This window comes from Brachycentrus maculatus, unplaced genomic scaffold (assembly GCF_059751285.1).
Source record: "Brachycentrus maculatus isolate JH-2025_06_01 unplaced genomic scaffold, ASM5975128v1 h1tg000234l, whole genome shotgun sequence".
In the NCBI taxonomy this organism is placed as follows: domain Eukaryota; kingdom Metazoa; phylum Arthropoda; class Insecta; order Trichoptera; family Brachycentridae; genus Brachycentrus; species Brachycentrus maculatus.
In genome coordinates, this window is record NW_028280985.1 from 611,818 (window position 1) to 630,674 (window position 18,857).

General features: G+C 33.2%; 2 protein-coding genes across 2 annotated transcripts; both read left to right on the forward strand.

The window, feature by feature from the left end:
* The first annotated feature begins 1,368 nt into the window (after window positions 1-1,368).
* LOC148306655 (chondroitin-polymerizing factor, non-catalytic subunit-like) lies at window positions 1,369-11,348 on the forward strand. The gene is made up of 8 exons (XM_088264585.1): window positions 1,369-2,151; window positions 3,450-3,601; window positions 4,390-4,545; window positions 5,475-5,705; window positions 6,269-6,628; window positions 8,160-8,441; window positions 9,175-9,337; window positions 10,193-11,348. The coding sequence occupies exons 1-8, from the start codon at window positions 1,497-1,499 to the stop codon at window positions 10,564-10,566; spliced, it is 2,373 nt and encodes a 790-aa protein (XP_088120711.1). The 5' UTR covers window positions 1,369-1,496; the 3' UTR covers window positions 10,567-11,348.
* A 3,460-nt stretch (window positions 11,349-14,808) lies between these two features.
* On the forward strand, window positions 14,809-18,299 carry LOC148306656 (ADP-ribosylation factor-like protein 6). Its single transcript, XM_088264584.1, has 5 exons — window positions 14,809-15,013; window positions 15,366-15,622; window positions 16,152-16,280; window positions 16,440-16,568; window positions 17,076-18,299. Exons 2-5 carry the CDS (start codon window positions 15,445-15,447, stop codon window positions 17,204-17,206), a joined length of 567 nt encoding a protein of 188 aa, XP_088120710.1. The 5' UTR covers window positions 14,809-15,013; window positions 15,366-15,444; the 3' UTR covers window positions 17,207-18,299.
* The last annotated feature ends 558 nt before the right edge of the window (window positions 18,300-18,857 follow it).

An 18,857-nucleotide genomic window follows, 5' to 3' on the forward strand; every position in this document is an offset into this window, starting at 1 on the left:
AAATTTCTTTACAGTACCTATTATAATTTACTCAATACCAAAGTTTGCCTAAAACTATCGGTTTATATATGGTATCAATGCATTTTTACATCATAAAAATAAACAAAATTTACTAATTTATTTTCTTTGCCGCTCAATTTATTTTATTTTATCATAATACATAAGAGGTATGCATTTTATTTTTGATTATTTGTGTGCCAGATCCCTCTTTTTTTTTTAATTGTGTAGCTTTTATTTTTACATAATTTTTAAAAAAATATTGTGAATTAAATAAATAAACCTTGATATATTTTTTCTTGTTATTTTTCTTTATTAAAAAAATGAAACGATTGCGCTTATTTTAAATATGTTTTTATGAATTCTTGAATTGTTGCCATTCTTGTGAAAATGTTACATACTAAATAAGTTTTCTTTTACTTTTTTATTTTTAAATTTAAGTGGGAGAAGGGATTTCTTTTGCAAGAAATAGGGTATTGTCTTTCCAAAAATATTTTTATACTCACTTATACATTGATCAGCATATTTATTGCTTGCTGTTTAGTTATTTATGGAAACTGAATTAATTTGCTATGTTGTTTGTTTTAATAATTATAATTTTGATATCAGAATATCACTAAATACTATTTAAACCTTTCAGATGTTGAAACATAAAAAAAATAATCGAAATTTACATTTATTATTTTTCACTAGAATGGTTGAATTTTATTTTAAGTATTCTTCATCATTATTGTTATTTTTTAACCTAATTAGATAAGTTGTCCCAATTTTTCAATTAAAATGAAATTTAGATTGCATTATTTGTTTTATTGTACACACACCCCATTGATTGTATGCTGAAGAATCTGATAGTCAATATTGGCAATGTTTGCAAATTTTCTATCTCCTTGTTTTAATGTTTACACCGTAAAACTCTTTTCTGAAGCTTGCATCGTCTGTTACTTGTAATCCGGGGTTAATTTTAACTATTAAGTTTGTACCCTACCGTTAACTATTTATAATGATAAGTGAAAAATTAAAATATTTACAATATGAATCTCATCTTTTATTGACCTGTTCAATTTCACCCGGATATCAATTTACTATCTGGCATCCCAGTGGGTTGTCACTGTTTGGCACTTGGACTGATAATTTCCTGACACCAGTTATTCACTGCACCCATTACAAAACGCCCTGAAAATGGCCTCTAAAAGGGTGGCTGAAACATTAGCAATAAATGCTTTCAATTTATGGTATAATTAGAAATCAACATCTTGAACAGAGGTTGGTTTTGAAATTATTCGACCATGACCCTGTAAGTAGGTACTGTACGTTTTTTGTGCTGTTCCATAGCAAAGACAAAACTTAAGTGACCTTCGCGACATATCCTGCGATTTTCTATGGCTTTCAGTTGTCATATCGTCTGTCAGGCGGTGTTGTTTATAAAGATGTATTTTTAAGTTCGACTAGTTAAAAATATTAATTTTCGTCTATTTTTACTGTAGTATTATTATTTCGCGATGTTATTGATGCGTTATTTTTATTCTCAAATTAAAAACAATTCTTACTTCCTAATTGGGTTATGTGTCGGGTTGATTGTGACTTTAAATTTTGCATCCTTGGACGACGAATTACTGTGCAACGGTAGTGATGTTTATACTAACACCCGAGAGGAAGTAATTTCGCCGTCTCCCACAACCGATGAATACGAGCCGAGGTTGAATTTACAAAACAAGCCTATGCGCCCTAAGAAGGAAGCTCAAATTCTACAGAGGCCGCGGTACTACAGCACAGAACTGGGGATAAGGGAAAAATTATTCATCGGGGTGTTAACTTCCGAAGCGAATATTAATTTTCAAGCTACGGCTATCAATAAAACCCTCGCCCATTTAGCGAATAAAATAAAATTCTTTATCACCGCTAATGTTGTCAAAAACAACTTGAATTTGACTAATATTGTGGGGTTTACTGATACGAGGGAAATTTTAAAACCGTTCCACGTGTTGAAGTACATTTCTGATAATTATTTAGAAGAATTCGACTACTTTTATCTGATATCAGATTCTGGATTTGTGAATGGTAGAAAACTACTGGAAGTGGTTAACGGAATAAGCGTTAGTGAAGATGTATACCTCGGAAGTACCCCGGAGAAGGATAGTCACTATTGCAGTCTAGGTAAGTCTGGATGTCTTTCGTTGTTAATTTTGTCATTGGTCATTTAACACCTACTGGTCCAATGTCGAATCTCATTCGACATCGATTTTTTGCTCTTAGGTCCCATGTCGGATGTTATTCGATATTTTTTTCATCATTAGTATTATTTATTTAAATTCCAAGCTTAATTTTTTGTCACTCGTATCTACACAATAGTGTGTGGAGCAGAGGACAAAAGATTTTTTCCATTTTTAATTAATGATTTACTTAGTAAATACCACTATTTCTTAAAATCTACTGTGACACGTGTTTCGATGCATTCCGCATCATTTTCAAACACCGTACGTGAAGCTAATTCCAAATTTTAGAGTTGGGTCCTTGGGACGTTGAAGGTTGAAGAGGGGGTTAATTAAAAATGGATAGATTTTACCACAAAGTGACTGCCGAATCAATGAGATTTTTTCCAATTGGAATGTAACTGTCTAACTAGATTTTTTTTTTTAATTTTGAGGGACCGGAAAGGGTTAATGATTATTCACCGTAGCCCACTTCCGTAGTGTAATGGTCAACATGCTGGGCTACCGTACTGGAGGTCCCGGGTTCGATTCCCACGGGGTGGGTTAAATAAATATGTAATTTTTGCACTCTGATATTTATTGAATATTGCCCTGGGCTGCTACCTGAAGCGGAGGGCTGATCACCTTTCCTTCATGTGTTTACAATCAAGATAACACTGCGTTTATATGATGCAGTGCCCTATGCACCTTCGGGTGCAGATGAGGGTTTGAATGAAAAATGAAAATGAAACATTAGGATTTGGTTTGTCAAATTTATAGTAATATATAAGTAACAAACTATTCCATCAGTTGTTATTTGGGGTTGCTATGCAATGCATAATAAAAATAACAATTAGGATTTTTTACGGAGTGTGGAAGTTTTTGGTAAGGGAATGTAATTAATTATGAGCATTTTAATGTTTTCAATGTTTTAGAATTTAATAAACCCTGATGATGACAAGGTTCTTGTCGAAACCAGTAGGTCAAAGTGTACTAATAATAAAAAAGTGGTTAAAATAAAGTTGTTTAATTTTATAAAGTTTATAAAATGTGCCACAAAGTATCTGAGAAAAACATTCAACAAACAAACTGTTTGTTAATAATATGTACTGCTCTAAAGATGCTTTATCAATGTTTTATTAAATGCTGAAACTGAAATACCAAGTATCTTAACTAACCAGATGTGTCGAATATCTATTATCCTATAATAGATAGGTATTGTTATTAGTGTACCTGATGTTATAGTTTGGTGTATGTTTCCAGAGGCAGGTATGCTATTGAGCAACTCGGTGATCAGGAAGGTGAAGGAGAACCTGGACTGGTGCGTGAGGAACTCCTACTCGCCCGAGTTCTCGGAGAACATCGGGCGCTGCGTCCTGCACAGCACGGGACTCCGATGTTCGCAGACTATCCAGGTGAGCAAACACCGCACCGGTTATTCAAAGATAACAGCTGGAGGCGCGTTGCAGGGGCCTGGGTGAGGACCTATCCGACACCGGATCCTTGCTAGTTCATAAAGGAACTCTCACGAGAGTTGGTATTATAAATGGTAAAAATAGTGAAGGACATAGCTACCATAAACTAAGCTAAGACACAAAATGCCAAACCCTCATCTAGTGGAATGGAAGGACTGTCGACGATAGTCAACAGTCCGACTTCTCCTGAGGAGTTTTACGTGGTATTCTCCCAGCAATGAGCAAATGCTGAGAATGTTTTGAATATTGGAAGCATTAACTTTGTGGATCATATTGATATATTATTTTGAGAAACAAAAGACTTTGTTTTTTTATCCACTCACATTTTTACTAACAACCAACTAGTTTTGGCAACAACCTGTTGCCCTCTTCAATGCTGAGAAGTTCCTCATTATTACTTTATGCTAAGGGTGAAGGTCATTATTACTTTTAGGTAAAAAAAATAGAGGGGTAATAGTAGGTAGGAAAAGAAAAGAATCAGCAATATTTAGGGCACTCGGGATTGCATACTTATATTTATTTTACTCAGTGTTTAATTTTTTTTATTTATTTAATATGGTTACAAAAGATTTTTTAAATAATTTTTAATTCATTTTCTAAACATTTCTACTTACAATCTTAAAATTAAAAACGCAGTTCTCTCCAATAAACAGACCGAGCTCTTGTGGTTGGAGAGGGACCTACACTTGTTAGTTATGTTTGTTGTTAATGTTTTCAATTATTTACAGGAACAATCCCTAAAAGGTTTCAAGTTACCCAATGACTGGGAACTAAATCGAGATCTCAAAACTGTGATTGAGAATGACGAGTTTGATAACGCTATATCTGTCTACCCGCTTACTAAATATTCTGACTTCTACACTCTGCAGATGTATTTCGCAAGGGTAAGTTTATTATCAGTCCATCTTCGATTCTCCATATTGTCATTTGTTTTTTTTTGCATATCATAATATAATTTTGCATATCAGTGGTTGGGCGCTACGTGCAGCGCAGTCAAGGGATAACTGGAGAAGTTTCATTGATTCTGCAAGGGTCACAACCCTCAGCAATGAGGAATAAGAGGGAGAAGAGAATATAATTATAATTACAAGTACAAAAATATTCTTTTACATGAATATATTCTCTAACACACATTTTCTCTCATAAATACGTGTTTATTTGCTAGATCTATCTACACGAAATATTTTGTACTAATCTTTATGTTTCTGTGGTTAACTATAATTGGCTTGTTTAATATATATCTTTTAATGTTTTTTTATACATATGTTGCTGTTGTTAACCCAAATAAAATAATAATAATAATAAATAAAACATAGATCCCACGAAGGCAAGGCCTGTGTGTGGGTATACACTTTATTTTAGGTTATAATAAAGGGTACTGAAATAATACGACAGATATCAAAAATATAAATGGATTACGAGTGCTAATATAAAATACAAATAAATGTTTTTCATAGAAAACAGAAAAACCAAAAAATTAAAATTAAAAAATTAAAACAATAAGCACATACTATCATTAAAAGAAGAAGCTATTCAGATTTTTTTTGTTTTTGTTTTTTTTTTAATAAATAATTTCAGCGAAATCTTACTCAAAATCAAAATTGAAACTAATTAAAAAAATTAGTGTTCATATAGTCTTAGTATTTTAAAAATAATCATAGTCTTTATGGAATGAATTCAATAGTTTTGGAGCTATGAAAAATTAGTGTCTCTTGCTAGTCTGGATTTACGAAAAGGGATTTCTAGTACCCTATTTATTCTATTCATTGATTTTTCACTATTTATTAATTTTTTTATTTCCATCTCCTTCCAGCTCCACCTGGAGTGGACCCAGGAGGAGATGTCGACCCTGGCGCAGGCGCTGAGCCGGCCTGGGGCCCCCTGGCCCGCGGGGGCTCGGGAGGACCCCACACTGCCCGCGCCGCCGCCTCCCGACCGCTTCCACCAGCCCGTGTACACGGCCTTCACGGCCAACTCCTCGCTGATGCCCAGCGACTTCTCCAACATACAGCCGCACTCACACGCTGATAAGAGAGATATCGACGTAAGTAAATCTACAACATTTTGATGTGCCTCCAAATACTTGTTCACTTTTTGTGTAGGCAGAAGGGGATTAGTAGTTAGTTAGATAGATTTACAGTATATAAAATATTATATGAAATTTGTGCTGTATTTATCTAACATATCTTTCAAGAACGTCATAAATAAAAAATCGTCAATTTTCAGTTGTGCATGTTTTCGGAATGCCCAGAAAACGTACTATATCCCAGCAAAAGGGGCATATTTTTTACTTAATATTTACCCGCTACAGGGCAGAAAATGTTGTTTTTGCATTTTGAAGAAAAGGTATTGTTTAATTATTTTTTTAAACATACTAAATATTTTGCAAATGGAGAAAAAACCTTCATGTTTTACCTAAAAAGATCTTTTGCACAGTAAAAAGTTCAATAAGTGGCTTGATATTTATTTTTAATACATTGTGTTATATTTTTAAACTTAAAAAACGTTCTCCTGAAAAATCAAGTTTTTTTATTTCTGACGTTCTAGAGTGAGAGTTTTGTTCAAGGAGTGAGCGATATGTTAATACTCAGTTTAATGTTTTTTCAGTATATTATCAACGCTGCCACTTTGAAAGTGCAAAACGAGCATCCTAACCTCAAATACCATTCGCTGGTCAACGGCTACAAGCGGTTCGACCCTTCCCGCGGCATGAGCTACATCCTGGACATAAACTTCCGCGACTCTGCCGACCCGTCCGGCGGGGGCGGACCGCTGATCCTCAAGAGGATGGAAGTGTTCAAACCGCTCGGCAAGGCGGCCGTGTTGCCAGTTCCGTACGTGACGGAAAATTCCAGAATCGTTCTGGTCATGCCGGTCTGGGAGCACGAGGTCACCGCGGGCCTGGAGTTTGTCAAGCACTACGAAACTACGTGCATGGAAAGAAAAGACAAAGTGTATCTTCTTTTGGTAAGCATAATCACTCTATTTTTAACCTTTTCCAACTGATCAGTTATTCTGATCAAAAAAATGTGACGTTTTTGTACCATTAAAATAAATCTTTTGGCTCCCTAATTTTGGGACACTCTGTCTGGCAATTCGTATGACCATTCGTTTTTATAACTGAACTTGAAAGTGTAACTTTCATAGTTTTCCATGGCGGATTAACTATTAAATATTTATTATAAACACGTAAAATGCAATTTCTGTTATTTTAACTACTAACACTAATATCACAACATTTTGAAACATCCACAAAACGAAAAAATATGGTCCCAAAAAGTGGGAGTATCCTTGGAGAACCGTCATAAATGAAGAATAACGACTGACTGTCCCAAAAAATATTAGCGTATGACAAATATTCTATCACTCAAAATGATAATCTATTTTTCCTAGATTATATCTAAATAATGGAAAGTTTTATTGAAGAAATGTTGGTTAATTCAAAATGTTGCGATGATTAACCGCATTTATCTCAAATATTTTTTGGTAGAATATACTTGGGTGATAGAGATATCAATGATTAAACTTATACCTGTGCCGGGCCAGACGTTGTGGCTCACGGAGCTGCCTACTAGAATCATACGGGCCAGAATGTCTGGCCTACAGAGTGGTAAGAATTAAAAAATCACACCAGTCAGATCTTGTAGTTATTTTTTTCCTTCTCTTACAAAAATGTTAGTAATGTCAGTATATAACCACTAACTGAGATTTTTGTCTACCGGTTTCGAGACTTATCCATCTCTTCATCAGGACTATCACTGAATTAGCTTTACGATTAATCATAGTGGATCAAGTTGGAGCGACCTTTCTGTAATGTTGGCAATTCTTCAATTTCAATTTTTCAATTTATTTATTTCAATTAATATATACATTACAAACTATAAAAAATTTAAATCGTATGCATTAAAAATACATTAAAATAAAATATATGCAAGAACTATTGCTAAAGGTGTAGAAGAATCCCGCTTCAGAAAACTCCTTCAGACACATGGAATAGATCAACACCCAATGAGATATTGTTCAGTATAGCGGAGCTCTTCCTACAAGCATAACCACGGCAGGTTAGTCCTGTGTATAGGAATGTGAAACAATCTATGTGGACGCTGTCTTAGGTAACTATCGGGAACACACAGACCAATGTTCCGGATAATTTCAGGATTATGGATCATACTGCGCTACAATCGATTTTTACTATATCCTTATCAATTCTTACTATATCCATGGTTATAGCTTCAACCCACATCCACCCACTGCTGGGTGAAGGTCTCCTTCAATGCTTACAACTCCTTGCGGTTTTGGGCCTTCCACGGTTGCCTATCCATGGTTGCCAAGTTGCAATTCTGAAAATACGGGGTGGTCAGCTATGTATATTCTATTATATTAGTATATTCCATCTACTGTTAGATAATCAAGGTTCTCGGTTGGCTTCGCTCGGTCACTTACCTCTCTCACAACTGATTGTTCTGGGTTATATTTATACTGTTTTTTTTTTCTTTAGGTTCTTCTATATTCCGTGGATACTCCGAGCAAGGGTCCGGAAGACCTATTTGGGTCTCTGAAAACATTGAGCCTGGAGTTGTCTCAGAAATTCAGGCTGGAGGGACTGAAGATCGGGTGGGTGTCCATAAGACTGCCGGCCGCGGGCACTCCGGGTTTCCGAGGACCAGGAGGGCTGCTGAGCATCGCCATATGCGACCAGGCCCTGAGGAAAGTCCCTCCGGAGAGTCTGATACTGATGGGGCGCCCGCACATGGAGATCAAACCGGACTTTTTGAACAGGGTGAATATGTAATTCTTGATTTTGTGTTTATATTGTGGAACTCAAAATTCAATTAACGCAATCAGAAATCGAACACGGATTTTTGATTCTTAGTAAATTATCTCTTTACTAAGAATATCTCAAACATATGTTTGCCCTGAGTGAAATCCACAATAGATATTCACGGTTTTAACAAAAAATAAACAAGTCGTATGAATGAAACTTTCTTTACAACTAGGAGGATGATGAAAAGCTCATTTGGCCCTTGGTATGGGTAACCCCAGTGAAGACGCATAATTCTAAATATTATTAATTCAATTGGCATCTACTTTGTGGAATGACATGGTGATTATTTTAAAAATGAAACACTTGTATTATTATAAAGGTCAAGTCATGAACAATTAAGAAAATTTAGAAATACATAAAAAATAAATTATGGTAAGACATAAATTAATAGTATGCTTTTCAAAAATACATCACCATTATTGTCTATCTTTCCATTAAACAAAGTCCCGCCCCTTAACGCCCTCCTCTAGTTATTACGCCACCCACCTCTACATATACGTGAATAATTTTTTGCTCATTAGTTTTTGTAATCACCTGTCGATGAAAACATCTGTAATTTTCGAAACTAGTAGTGTGAAATGAAATAAAACATAATGAGTGGGATAGTACAAGTATTGCGCATAATAAAATTTATGTCGCAAAATATGTAGTACTCTATTGATTGTTATATAAAATGTTGATGTTTCAGGTACGGATGAACAGCATCCAAGGGTACCAGGTGTTCAGCGTGATGGGCTTCCAGCGCTACCATCCGGCCCTGGCTAGCGGAACTCCGCCCAGTAAGCTGGCTGGGAGGTTCGCTCCGTGGGACTACTCCGTGATAGCTTTCTACAGCCGGGATTATATAAACGGTAACAACATTCCTCCACTCATTTTCTTGGCATTTGATTTGCGATAATTCATTTTAAGTATTTGAATTATACCATTTGAGTAGTCCACTTGCAAACCACGTTATGTTAAAAAAAAAATTTTTTTAGCCAATGGCTTCAAGCAGTAGAAAATTATAAATATTAACATCCATATTTCACAAACAGATCCCTAGGATCTACAAAAAGAAGAAAAAGAAGAACATCCATATTAAACATAATCTGCCAAAACTTGTTAAGTTAGGAAAAAAATGGAATAGAAAAATCAATACTCTAGCACATGGGTCGGCAACCTGCGGCCCGCGGGCCGCATGCGGCCCGCGAGACATCTTGGTGCGGCCCGCGAGATTCTCGCCGCAACGCACATGACGGACGATATTATACACAATCGAGTGAAAGGAAGTGAGAAAGGGAGCGAAGGGAATCTCATTGATTTTATTAAATACAATAAATGTCGTTCAAATATACACTTAGCGTTTTATTTTTAAAACTAAAATATTTGTACATAAATATTGTATGTATACCTACTGCAAGTGCGGCCCGCACTATCCCCATGAAAAATATTTGGCCCTTTTACAACAAAAGGTTGCCAACCCATGCTCTAGCAAAACTCGCTATGCCGATCGACAGTTCACTTTTAAAAATCTCTCAAAAAAGCTCAAGTAGAAGATAATATAATCTTCTACCGATTGCCACCATTGGCTAAAAAACTTAATTTTACTAATGTACCGTGGTTTGCAAGTGGACTACTCATTTAATGCGGCGCTCTTTGCACTATTGTGAAGCAGGGCCAGAAGAAGATGAAGAGGTAGACTAATCAAAATCTCTTTTTTCTTACAGTTCGTATCGCTGTCCAAGATCGTTACCCGATAGTCCGCTCTGACAAGGACATAGAAACTCTTCTAGCGAAATCCGAAGACGACATCACGTCATTATTTGAGTTGTTTGTAAAGTATTCCCTCGAAGTGCATACTTTCAGAGCCGTGGAACCCGGGCTGGTATTTAAATATGACGAAACACTATACTGCCCTCCTGATAACTCCTTAAAAAACACGACTTATCCAGATGGTAAACCAGACATTGGCGGGGTGCAATTTGGCAACGTCGTACTGACAGACAAGTGTATTAATACTTTGGCTAAGGATAATTTTGTTTCCGTAACAGTCGGAGAAAGAAGTCAAATGGCAAAGTTGATATTTGAAGCCGGATCGTGATTAAAATGCAAGAAAACTTGAGTCAAAACATGTTTCGTAATACAGAAATGTTATTCTTTTAATGGTTTACTGAGATATTTTAGGTATTTAAGTATACAAACTTTTAAAATAGTTGATTTATGTTCAGGGGTACCTACATATTGGTACATTGAGTCATTATCTCTTATGTAGGACTTGGGAAGGAATATTTACTTGAGAGTACGGAGTATTCGATTACAAATTAACATGTTATCAACATCTACATAATGATTTGAAATCTTTTAGTACCATTTTAACAATACCATATAAATAAACAGAATACTATTGCCCATTTATTTCAAAATTTTCAATTTACTAATTGACGGGAAAATATGTATAAATAAAATATGTTCCTATTCCAATTTGTGAAATCATTTTCACTTTCAATGGTCCCTATAGCAAAAAAGATAGGTTTCATATATTCAATGATACATGGTGTTAGCAGTCAATTTTACTACATGTAATCATTAATTTCATATTGGAGGTTAGTGTCTGCTTTGCTTAGATGGATAAAGTTCCTTGACAAACAATGAGAGTATCTGACTTCGAATCTTGGGGCAGACAGTTAGTTTTTGCTGCGATGCAATGAATTCATATTTGTTATTTTCAAGTTGGATTATGTTCACATTTTTTTTTATCATGTCTTTTCTGTAAATCACCACATGGGATAAATAAGTAGGATATTACTATAATTTCCTACATGTATTATACATGATCCAAAGAAGCTATTTTTATGATAGTTATGTAAGATAAAAAAATAAAAACAATTGTTAGTACGAGATACTTAAAATGCCCAGATTTGTATTGAATTACATACTACGGTATGAATATGTATATGATTTTGCTAGCAGTATTTTTCTCAACTGGGATTGTCCGCTTCCGTAGTGTAATGGCTAACAGGCTAGGCTACCGTTCTGGAGGTCCTGGGTTGGATTCCCAGGGTGGGCCAAATAAAAATAAAGGATTTTTTCACTCTAATATTTATTCAATATTACCCTGGACCTGAAGCGGAGAGCTGATCACCTTTCCTTCATGTGTTAACGATTAAGATAACACTCCGTTTATATGATGCACCATTGGGGTGCGGATGAAGAAGGGCTGTCAAAAGTTATGTATATTTATTTTGAATTGTAATTTTAGCTTATTTTGTTTTTTTTATTAAATAAAATAAATATTACTTCACATGTTCTTACTATCTGGAGGAGCGTAATAACTTTGAGGCCCTTTAACGGTCACATAATTATGTGTGATGACTGAATATTTATGGAAAATTTGAATTAACTGTCAAATTTTTCACCTAAAAATTTAATATCTGAAAATATTTTGACTTGAAGCATTCTGCCAATTAGGGACAATTTATTTGTATTATATACTGTTGTGCCTTTTTTCTATGTACATGCTTATTTTGTATGTTCAATCCTCTTGCTGTGATAATTTCTATCTATATAAATTTGTATTTTTTGTAAAATTGATAAAAAATATTATTGTCAATATCTGACGCAAAATATAAATGTTTCTTGTTAAGTAGTTAATTTGTTAGCTAGTGAGTGATCAATTAATGAAATACGGTGCCCTATCCGGAATTTGGTGTGGATAAAAAGAGGAAGAAAGATATAACTATTTATGTGAATGTCGAGTTGTGGTTCTATAGTTATTGTTGCGACTCTTAGTCAGAGTTTCTGGGTTCTAACCACAATTTGATCTATTTTTAATAATAAGCCATTTAGGCCTACAAAAATATGAAATTTTAATATTTTTGTGTATATTATAATAAAAACACAAATGATTGTCTTTTTTTTCAAGCGATATGAAAAAACATCGACAAAATGATAACTTTAAATAAATATGAGATTTTTTTAATATTTCTACAATTTTCATAAATAAATTTGTTTATGATATTATATCTAATTGCTTTTTGAAAGATGTTTACACATATATTTTCAAGTGCCTTATAAGAATATTGTACGGAATGTCAATTAAGGAAAACTATTTTAAATATAAAAATAAATCACATACATAATATTTTGCAGTTTTATTTTTCTTACCATTTATTTTTTAATAATAAAATGGAGCAATTTTGATTTAATGCTGTAATAATGTCAAATCAATATAAAGCATAGAAAAAAATAGATTTAAATTGTGTCACCTACTTTCGATATCCGCCAGATCCAATTTTATTAGATTTTAAAATAAATACTCTATTGGAATGCCGATTGTAGGTTTTATTTATTGTTTAAAATATTTATATACTTGAAAACTCTGCTAAAAAATACTTAAAAACAGCATTGTATTTCAAATTCCGCTATATTCATGGAACTTGCCTTCTGACCCATATCGGCCAATCAGAGAGAGGGGATAGGTCAAAAATTAAGATGACGTCGTTATCGGTTTGTGTCTCGTGTTTTTTTTTTTTTTAAGTACTGAAAGAAATCTAAAAAAATTTTTAAATTCTCTATTTCATAATATTTTGTCTAAAGATAGACAAATCTTTTAAACATAAATGCTACCCGGAAAATTTTGCACGTTTTGAAAAATCGACTCGCATGGATCTGGTGGATTTTGAAAGTAGGTGACACAATTATAGTAACAGATATCGCTCACTCCTTTCAAGAACGTCATATTTCAAAAATCGTCCATTTTCAGTTGTGCATGTTTTCGGAATGCCCAGAAAATGTACTATATCCCAGTAAAAGAGGCATATTTTTAACTTAATATTTACCCGCTACAGGGCAGAAAGTGTTGTTTTTGCATTTTGAAGAAAAGGTATTTTTTATTTATTTTATAAATATAATTAATATTTTTCAAATGGAGAAAAAACATTCAGGTTTTACCTAAAAAGATCTGTTGCACAGTAAAAAGTACAATAAGTGGCTTGATATTTATTTTTAATACATTGTATTATATTTTTACACTTTAAAAACAATCTCCTAAAAAATCGAGTTTTTTGACTTGTGACGTTGTTGAAAGGAGAGAGCGATATGGTAGAATAAAGTTGATTGGAAGAAGTGCCTCAACAAGATGGAGCGATGCCATCAGAAATGTTACTCTCTTTCCCGTAACCCCTGAAGACACACACACCCACCATCTCTTCTCTTTTTTCTCCGGTAATATTCAACGGTATTCATAACATTTATGTGGAATTATTTCATTGGCTTTTATCATTGTCAATCTAACTATTTTTTATGTACAAGCTGTATAATTCCCAAACAAATAAAAAAAAAGTAATCACAGGTTTGTTCCGGATGGAGAGAGACCATCTACTGTGCAAGTAATAGTCCTCCATGAGAACTAGATAAGTAACTAAGTAGCCAAAAATACGCCGCAAAAGAACCTATAATGTAATGACAAAACTATAAAATGTAATAAATAATGCTGCCTCGCAGCTTCTATAGTGCAGTATGCAAAAGCAAATTATTTGAAAGGGCGTGCAAAGATCTTTACAAAATAACCGTACGTATAGCGATGCTATTATCGAGTTTGGCATTCTATTGTCAGATAAAATGCTATTTTTAGGTTCATAAAATATACATTTAAGTGTAAATTTATGCATTAAATAATTGAAATATAACTAAATATTAATAATTTTTTTTCATACATCACACTGTGTCCCACACTGTATGGAAAATCTACCCATAGTGCAAAGTATTTTCATGGTCTCTTTATTTACCTAAAATTTACCTTTTATTAACCTATTAATTTTACATTTTTACTCATTCAAAATCACAGATTAATAATGTTAGTAATGCTATTTGCAAGCTAAGTGGTACGATTAAAAAAAAGGATTGATATTTTTCAAACACAATTGAACTTTTTTCACAATTTTATCACACTCAGTGGTTGATTGTTTTTACACATGGTACATGTACGTAATGAGGCAAGGAAAATTGTTATTTTTTAAATTCTTTATACCTATTATTTTTCATGTTAATTATAACTTATAACTAGCATGTAATAATCGGCAATAGTCAATTGTTATATGCTAGTTTGTATCAGTATTGGTTACCGTATATGTATGGTTTTTCCATAGAAATATTAAATGTCCATTAAAGCAAAAATAGAGGTCCTATACACATAAAACCATTTATATTATAACTATAATAAATCGTCCATTAAATATGATTTAGCGTCCACTGAGCAAATACATAATAGGCAATCAGTTTGTAGTTCTAGAGAAGTGTTTCCATAGCAACCAGAATTTAATAGACAAAACAAATGTGGCAGACATCCTGCAATATGATTTTGAAGTATCCGGACATTTGCCATTTCATTGAGTTTATTGATCAATTAATAGAATTTAAAAAATTGCACGAATTTGAGGATAGCAAAATGGAAACATATTTTAAACATAGTGTGTAATATTGGTTCATTGCAATTCATTTCATAAATCAATCTTTCAATATATGAAAATCTTTTAGGTTGCATGAAAAAGGTTTGTATTATGGTAATTGATTGAATAATATTGAATTTTTATTTATAACACAGACTAGCAACATGAAACTGTGGTTATTTTTAGTGCGTATTATATAATTTATGAGAAATAAAATCTCAAAACTACTTATAATGTTTCTAGTGATTTCAGTGGCGCCTATTTTGTCAAATTATAGTATTTTTACACTGTATCATTAATTTAGGTGAAAGTTTTTATCCGGTATTTTGTAAAAAAATAATAAAGCTTAGTACTGGTGATTTGTGAGTGAATTTGTAGGTACTAAATTTCAAAAAACTAAGTCTTTATTGACTTTTTTCTTTTCCCCCCCATTTTATTTCATGTTTTTTTACAGATGGAAATAATAAATTAGATTCCTTCTCAGAAGAGATAGATGTAAGAATAAGTATAGCCAATTGAAATTACTATTAACAATGGGTTTGTTTGATCGACTAACTGGCTGGTTGGGGCTGAAGAAGAAGGAGGCACGGGTCCTCGTAATTGGATTGAACAACAGTGGAAAATCAACGCTAGTAGAACGCTTCAAACCAGAAGAAAGGAGACTGCAGCATACCACACCTACGGTCGGATTCAATGTTGAGAAATTTCAAAGTGAGTTGCAATATACATATTGATAATATTCCTTCAATAAATTAATCATGTACAGTAAACCCCCTTTAATGCTGGGTGGGATAGGTACCGCATTATCAGAGTGGATGTTACAGGGAAGTTAATGTTTAAAAATTATATTTCAATTTTAAATGACTCATTAGTCATTTCCGCTAGTTAAAATGTAAAAATACAATTTAAAACATTAACCCCATATAAAATTCCCTAAGATAAAGGGGTACCTATGTCAACGTTGTAGGGGGGTTTACTGTATTTGTAAACTGTGTTTAGGGTGTTTTAAAAAATGCAATTTCTGCTTGATAAGAACATGCTAATATGTTACATTTATCACCAAGCTCTAACTTTCAATCATATCACCCACCATTGAGTGCAGATAAAGGACAGTGAAAAATATGACGATTGTGTTCACTTTATTATAATGATATATCTGTGTCACCCTATTGGACTGCAAAGTTCAGGCTGTAGTTATGTAGATAGTTATGACGTGTCTTTATCAAACTATTTGCTTCAGATGGTGGGGTGGGTTTTACAGCTTGGGACATGTCAGGTCACGGGAGACACCGCTCCTTGTGGGAGCACCACTACCGCGACGCTAATGCCATCATATTTGTCATTGACTCTAGTGATCGTCTTAGACTTGGTAAGGGAACCTTTACTTACATATACTAATTACTATTGATCCATTGGATTTACAAGATTAAGAGTTGACACAGTGAAGTACAAAGACTGGAGTCACATTATGTGAGTCAGGGCATTATCAAGAATTGTAGTAATATACTGATTTTTACATTAATTCCAGTTGTGGTAAAGGATGAACTGGATCTCTTGCTGCAACACCCGGATATACATGGTCGGAGAATACCAATATTGTTCTTTGCCAATAAGATGGACTGTCCGGATGCCTTATCAAGCGTGAAAATAGCCGCAGGTCATAAATACTATTACATATACTGCTATACGTTCCGCAGAAGTTGTTTACCTCTCAAATTGATTAGTAGTCATCCTTATCACATACTTTGTTGTTACTGAAGGAAATATACATATAGGTAGAAGCATCTCACACATTTGCATGTGTGAACTCAAAACTCAAAAACTAGTAATGTCAAGTATAATTGCATCCATGAAGATTCATGCAAACTATTTGATATTATTTGATCATATCAACTTTTCATATCTGTGATTTAGCGCCATGCTTTACCTCAAAAACTGATTCTATAACTTAATAACAGTTTAAACTGACATAAAAGGTTCAATTTGGAGCAATTCAGAAAGAAATTCAAGGAATTCCGTCTTTAGTTTGGTTTATATTTAATTTTTTTCTCTATTATTTATCTTGTACCAACAGATAATCATTTAGTTAAGGTTTATGCATCTAGAAAAATAAAATCGATTTGAATTCCTTGTGTGATATTTGTGTTTCATAATATGTTTATAGGACTGGGATTAGAAAGGATTACAGATAAGCCATGGCACATTTGTGCATCCAATGCTTTAACCGGAGATGGCCTACAGCAGGGAGTCGAGTGGTTGACTGTCCAGGTTCGAGACATATTGAATCAAACATGAAGATTATAGTCCGGAATGACAACCCGGGATCACTACTATTGGGAGATATTATCAATGTAATGTGATATTCTTCACGGAGAAGTTGACAAAAGTTTCTCATGAAGTTGGAGACATAAACATACAATCATTAATAATAATACAATAATCATTATAATCTGATGGTTTAGATTTTTATAGAAATAAATTACTTTTATTTACCAAAACTCGAGAGTTGAAAATTCTAGCTTTTTATAATTATATTAATATATAAATACTAGGTAATGTTTGAAATACAAGCGTTAGTGATTCAGTGCATCAGGTTGTGATCTCATGGTTTGCATCGCAGACTCTTGAGTTAAGAGTTTTTAGATTCCAGACCACTCCACCGCATCTTGATATAGTACGAAAATGGAATAAATATCGCTCACTCCTTTCAATAACGTCATATATACCAAAAAACTTGATATTTCAGGAGATCGTTTATAAAGTTTAAAAATATAATGAAATGTATTAAAAATAAATATCAAGCCACTTATTGAACTTTTTACTGTGCAACAGATCTTTTTAGGTAAAACCTGAATGTTTTTTCTCCATTTGAAAAATATTTAGTATATTTAGAAAAATAATTAAACAATACCTTTTCTTCAAAATGCAAAAACAACACTTTCTGCCTTGTAGCGAGTAAATATTAAGTTAAAAATATGCCGCTTTTGCTTGGATATAGTACATTTTCTGGGCATTCTGAAAACATGAACAACTGAAAATTGATGATTTTTGATATATGACGTTGTTGAAAGGAGTGAGCGATATGTCATGTGTTGCTCATAATATCTATTGACGTAATTTATCCTGTGCTTAACGATGACTCCATTATTGAATCCTTCAAAGTATCGGATGATGCTGAGTGGCGAGACATCGGATAGCCATAGTAATAGTAATAATACAATTATTTCTAATTAAAAAAAAGCTTTTATTAAATTAAGGAATATGTGAATGAAAGATGCAATTTTTTTTTAAACTCGATATTTGTTTACCAAAAATATGCAACTTTTAACAAGGAAAAAATAACTTAATTTATTTTTCAAGATGACCAGCCAATTTATTTTTAAGACAAATGGGACATTTAAATTAATTAATAAGAATGTAACAATTGAGATGGCTAAGATTTCATTAGTAAAACAAATAAGATTTTTGGAAATAATTTCAGGCTTTATGTGCAAATACTTACTTGCAACTTATGTATGTTATTTATATTAAATTATGTAATAAGTGTGTTGAATGTTGAAGTTTAATATGCAATGATAGTGAATGTGATATAATTTTAATTTTTTTAAATCACTAAAATTAAGCATACTGAAGGCCATACTCTTAATATGTCGAAAACATGGCCCCGTACTAAAATTATAATGAAAATTAGATGTTTGTTTTTGCCTTTTTCAAATTTAGTTTTTTGAATTGGGAGCACTTTTGCAGTTAAGTACCTAACCTTATTATGGCTTTAATGTTTTTTTTCTGTATTCTTTAATATTAATTTAAAGAGGATAATTTAAACGCAGGGAAAACTATAAATTCTAAAAGTATTAATCTGCAATTAAAATCAATAAACTAATCTTAAATATATACTTAGAAGGCGGGTTGGATCATAAAACAGCTAGCGAGAAAATATTAATTT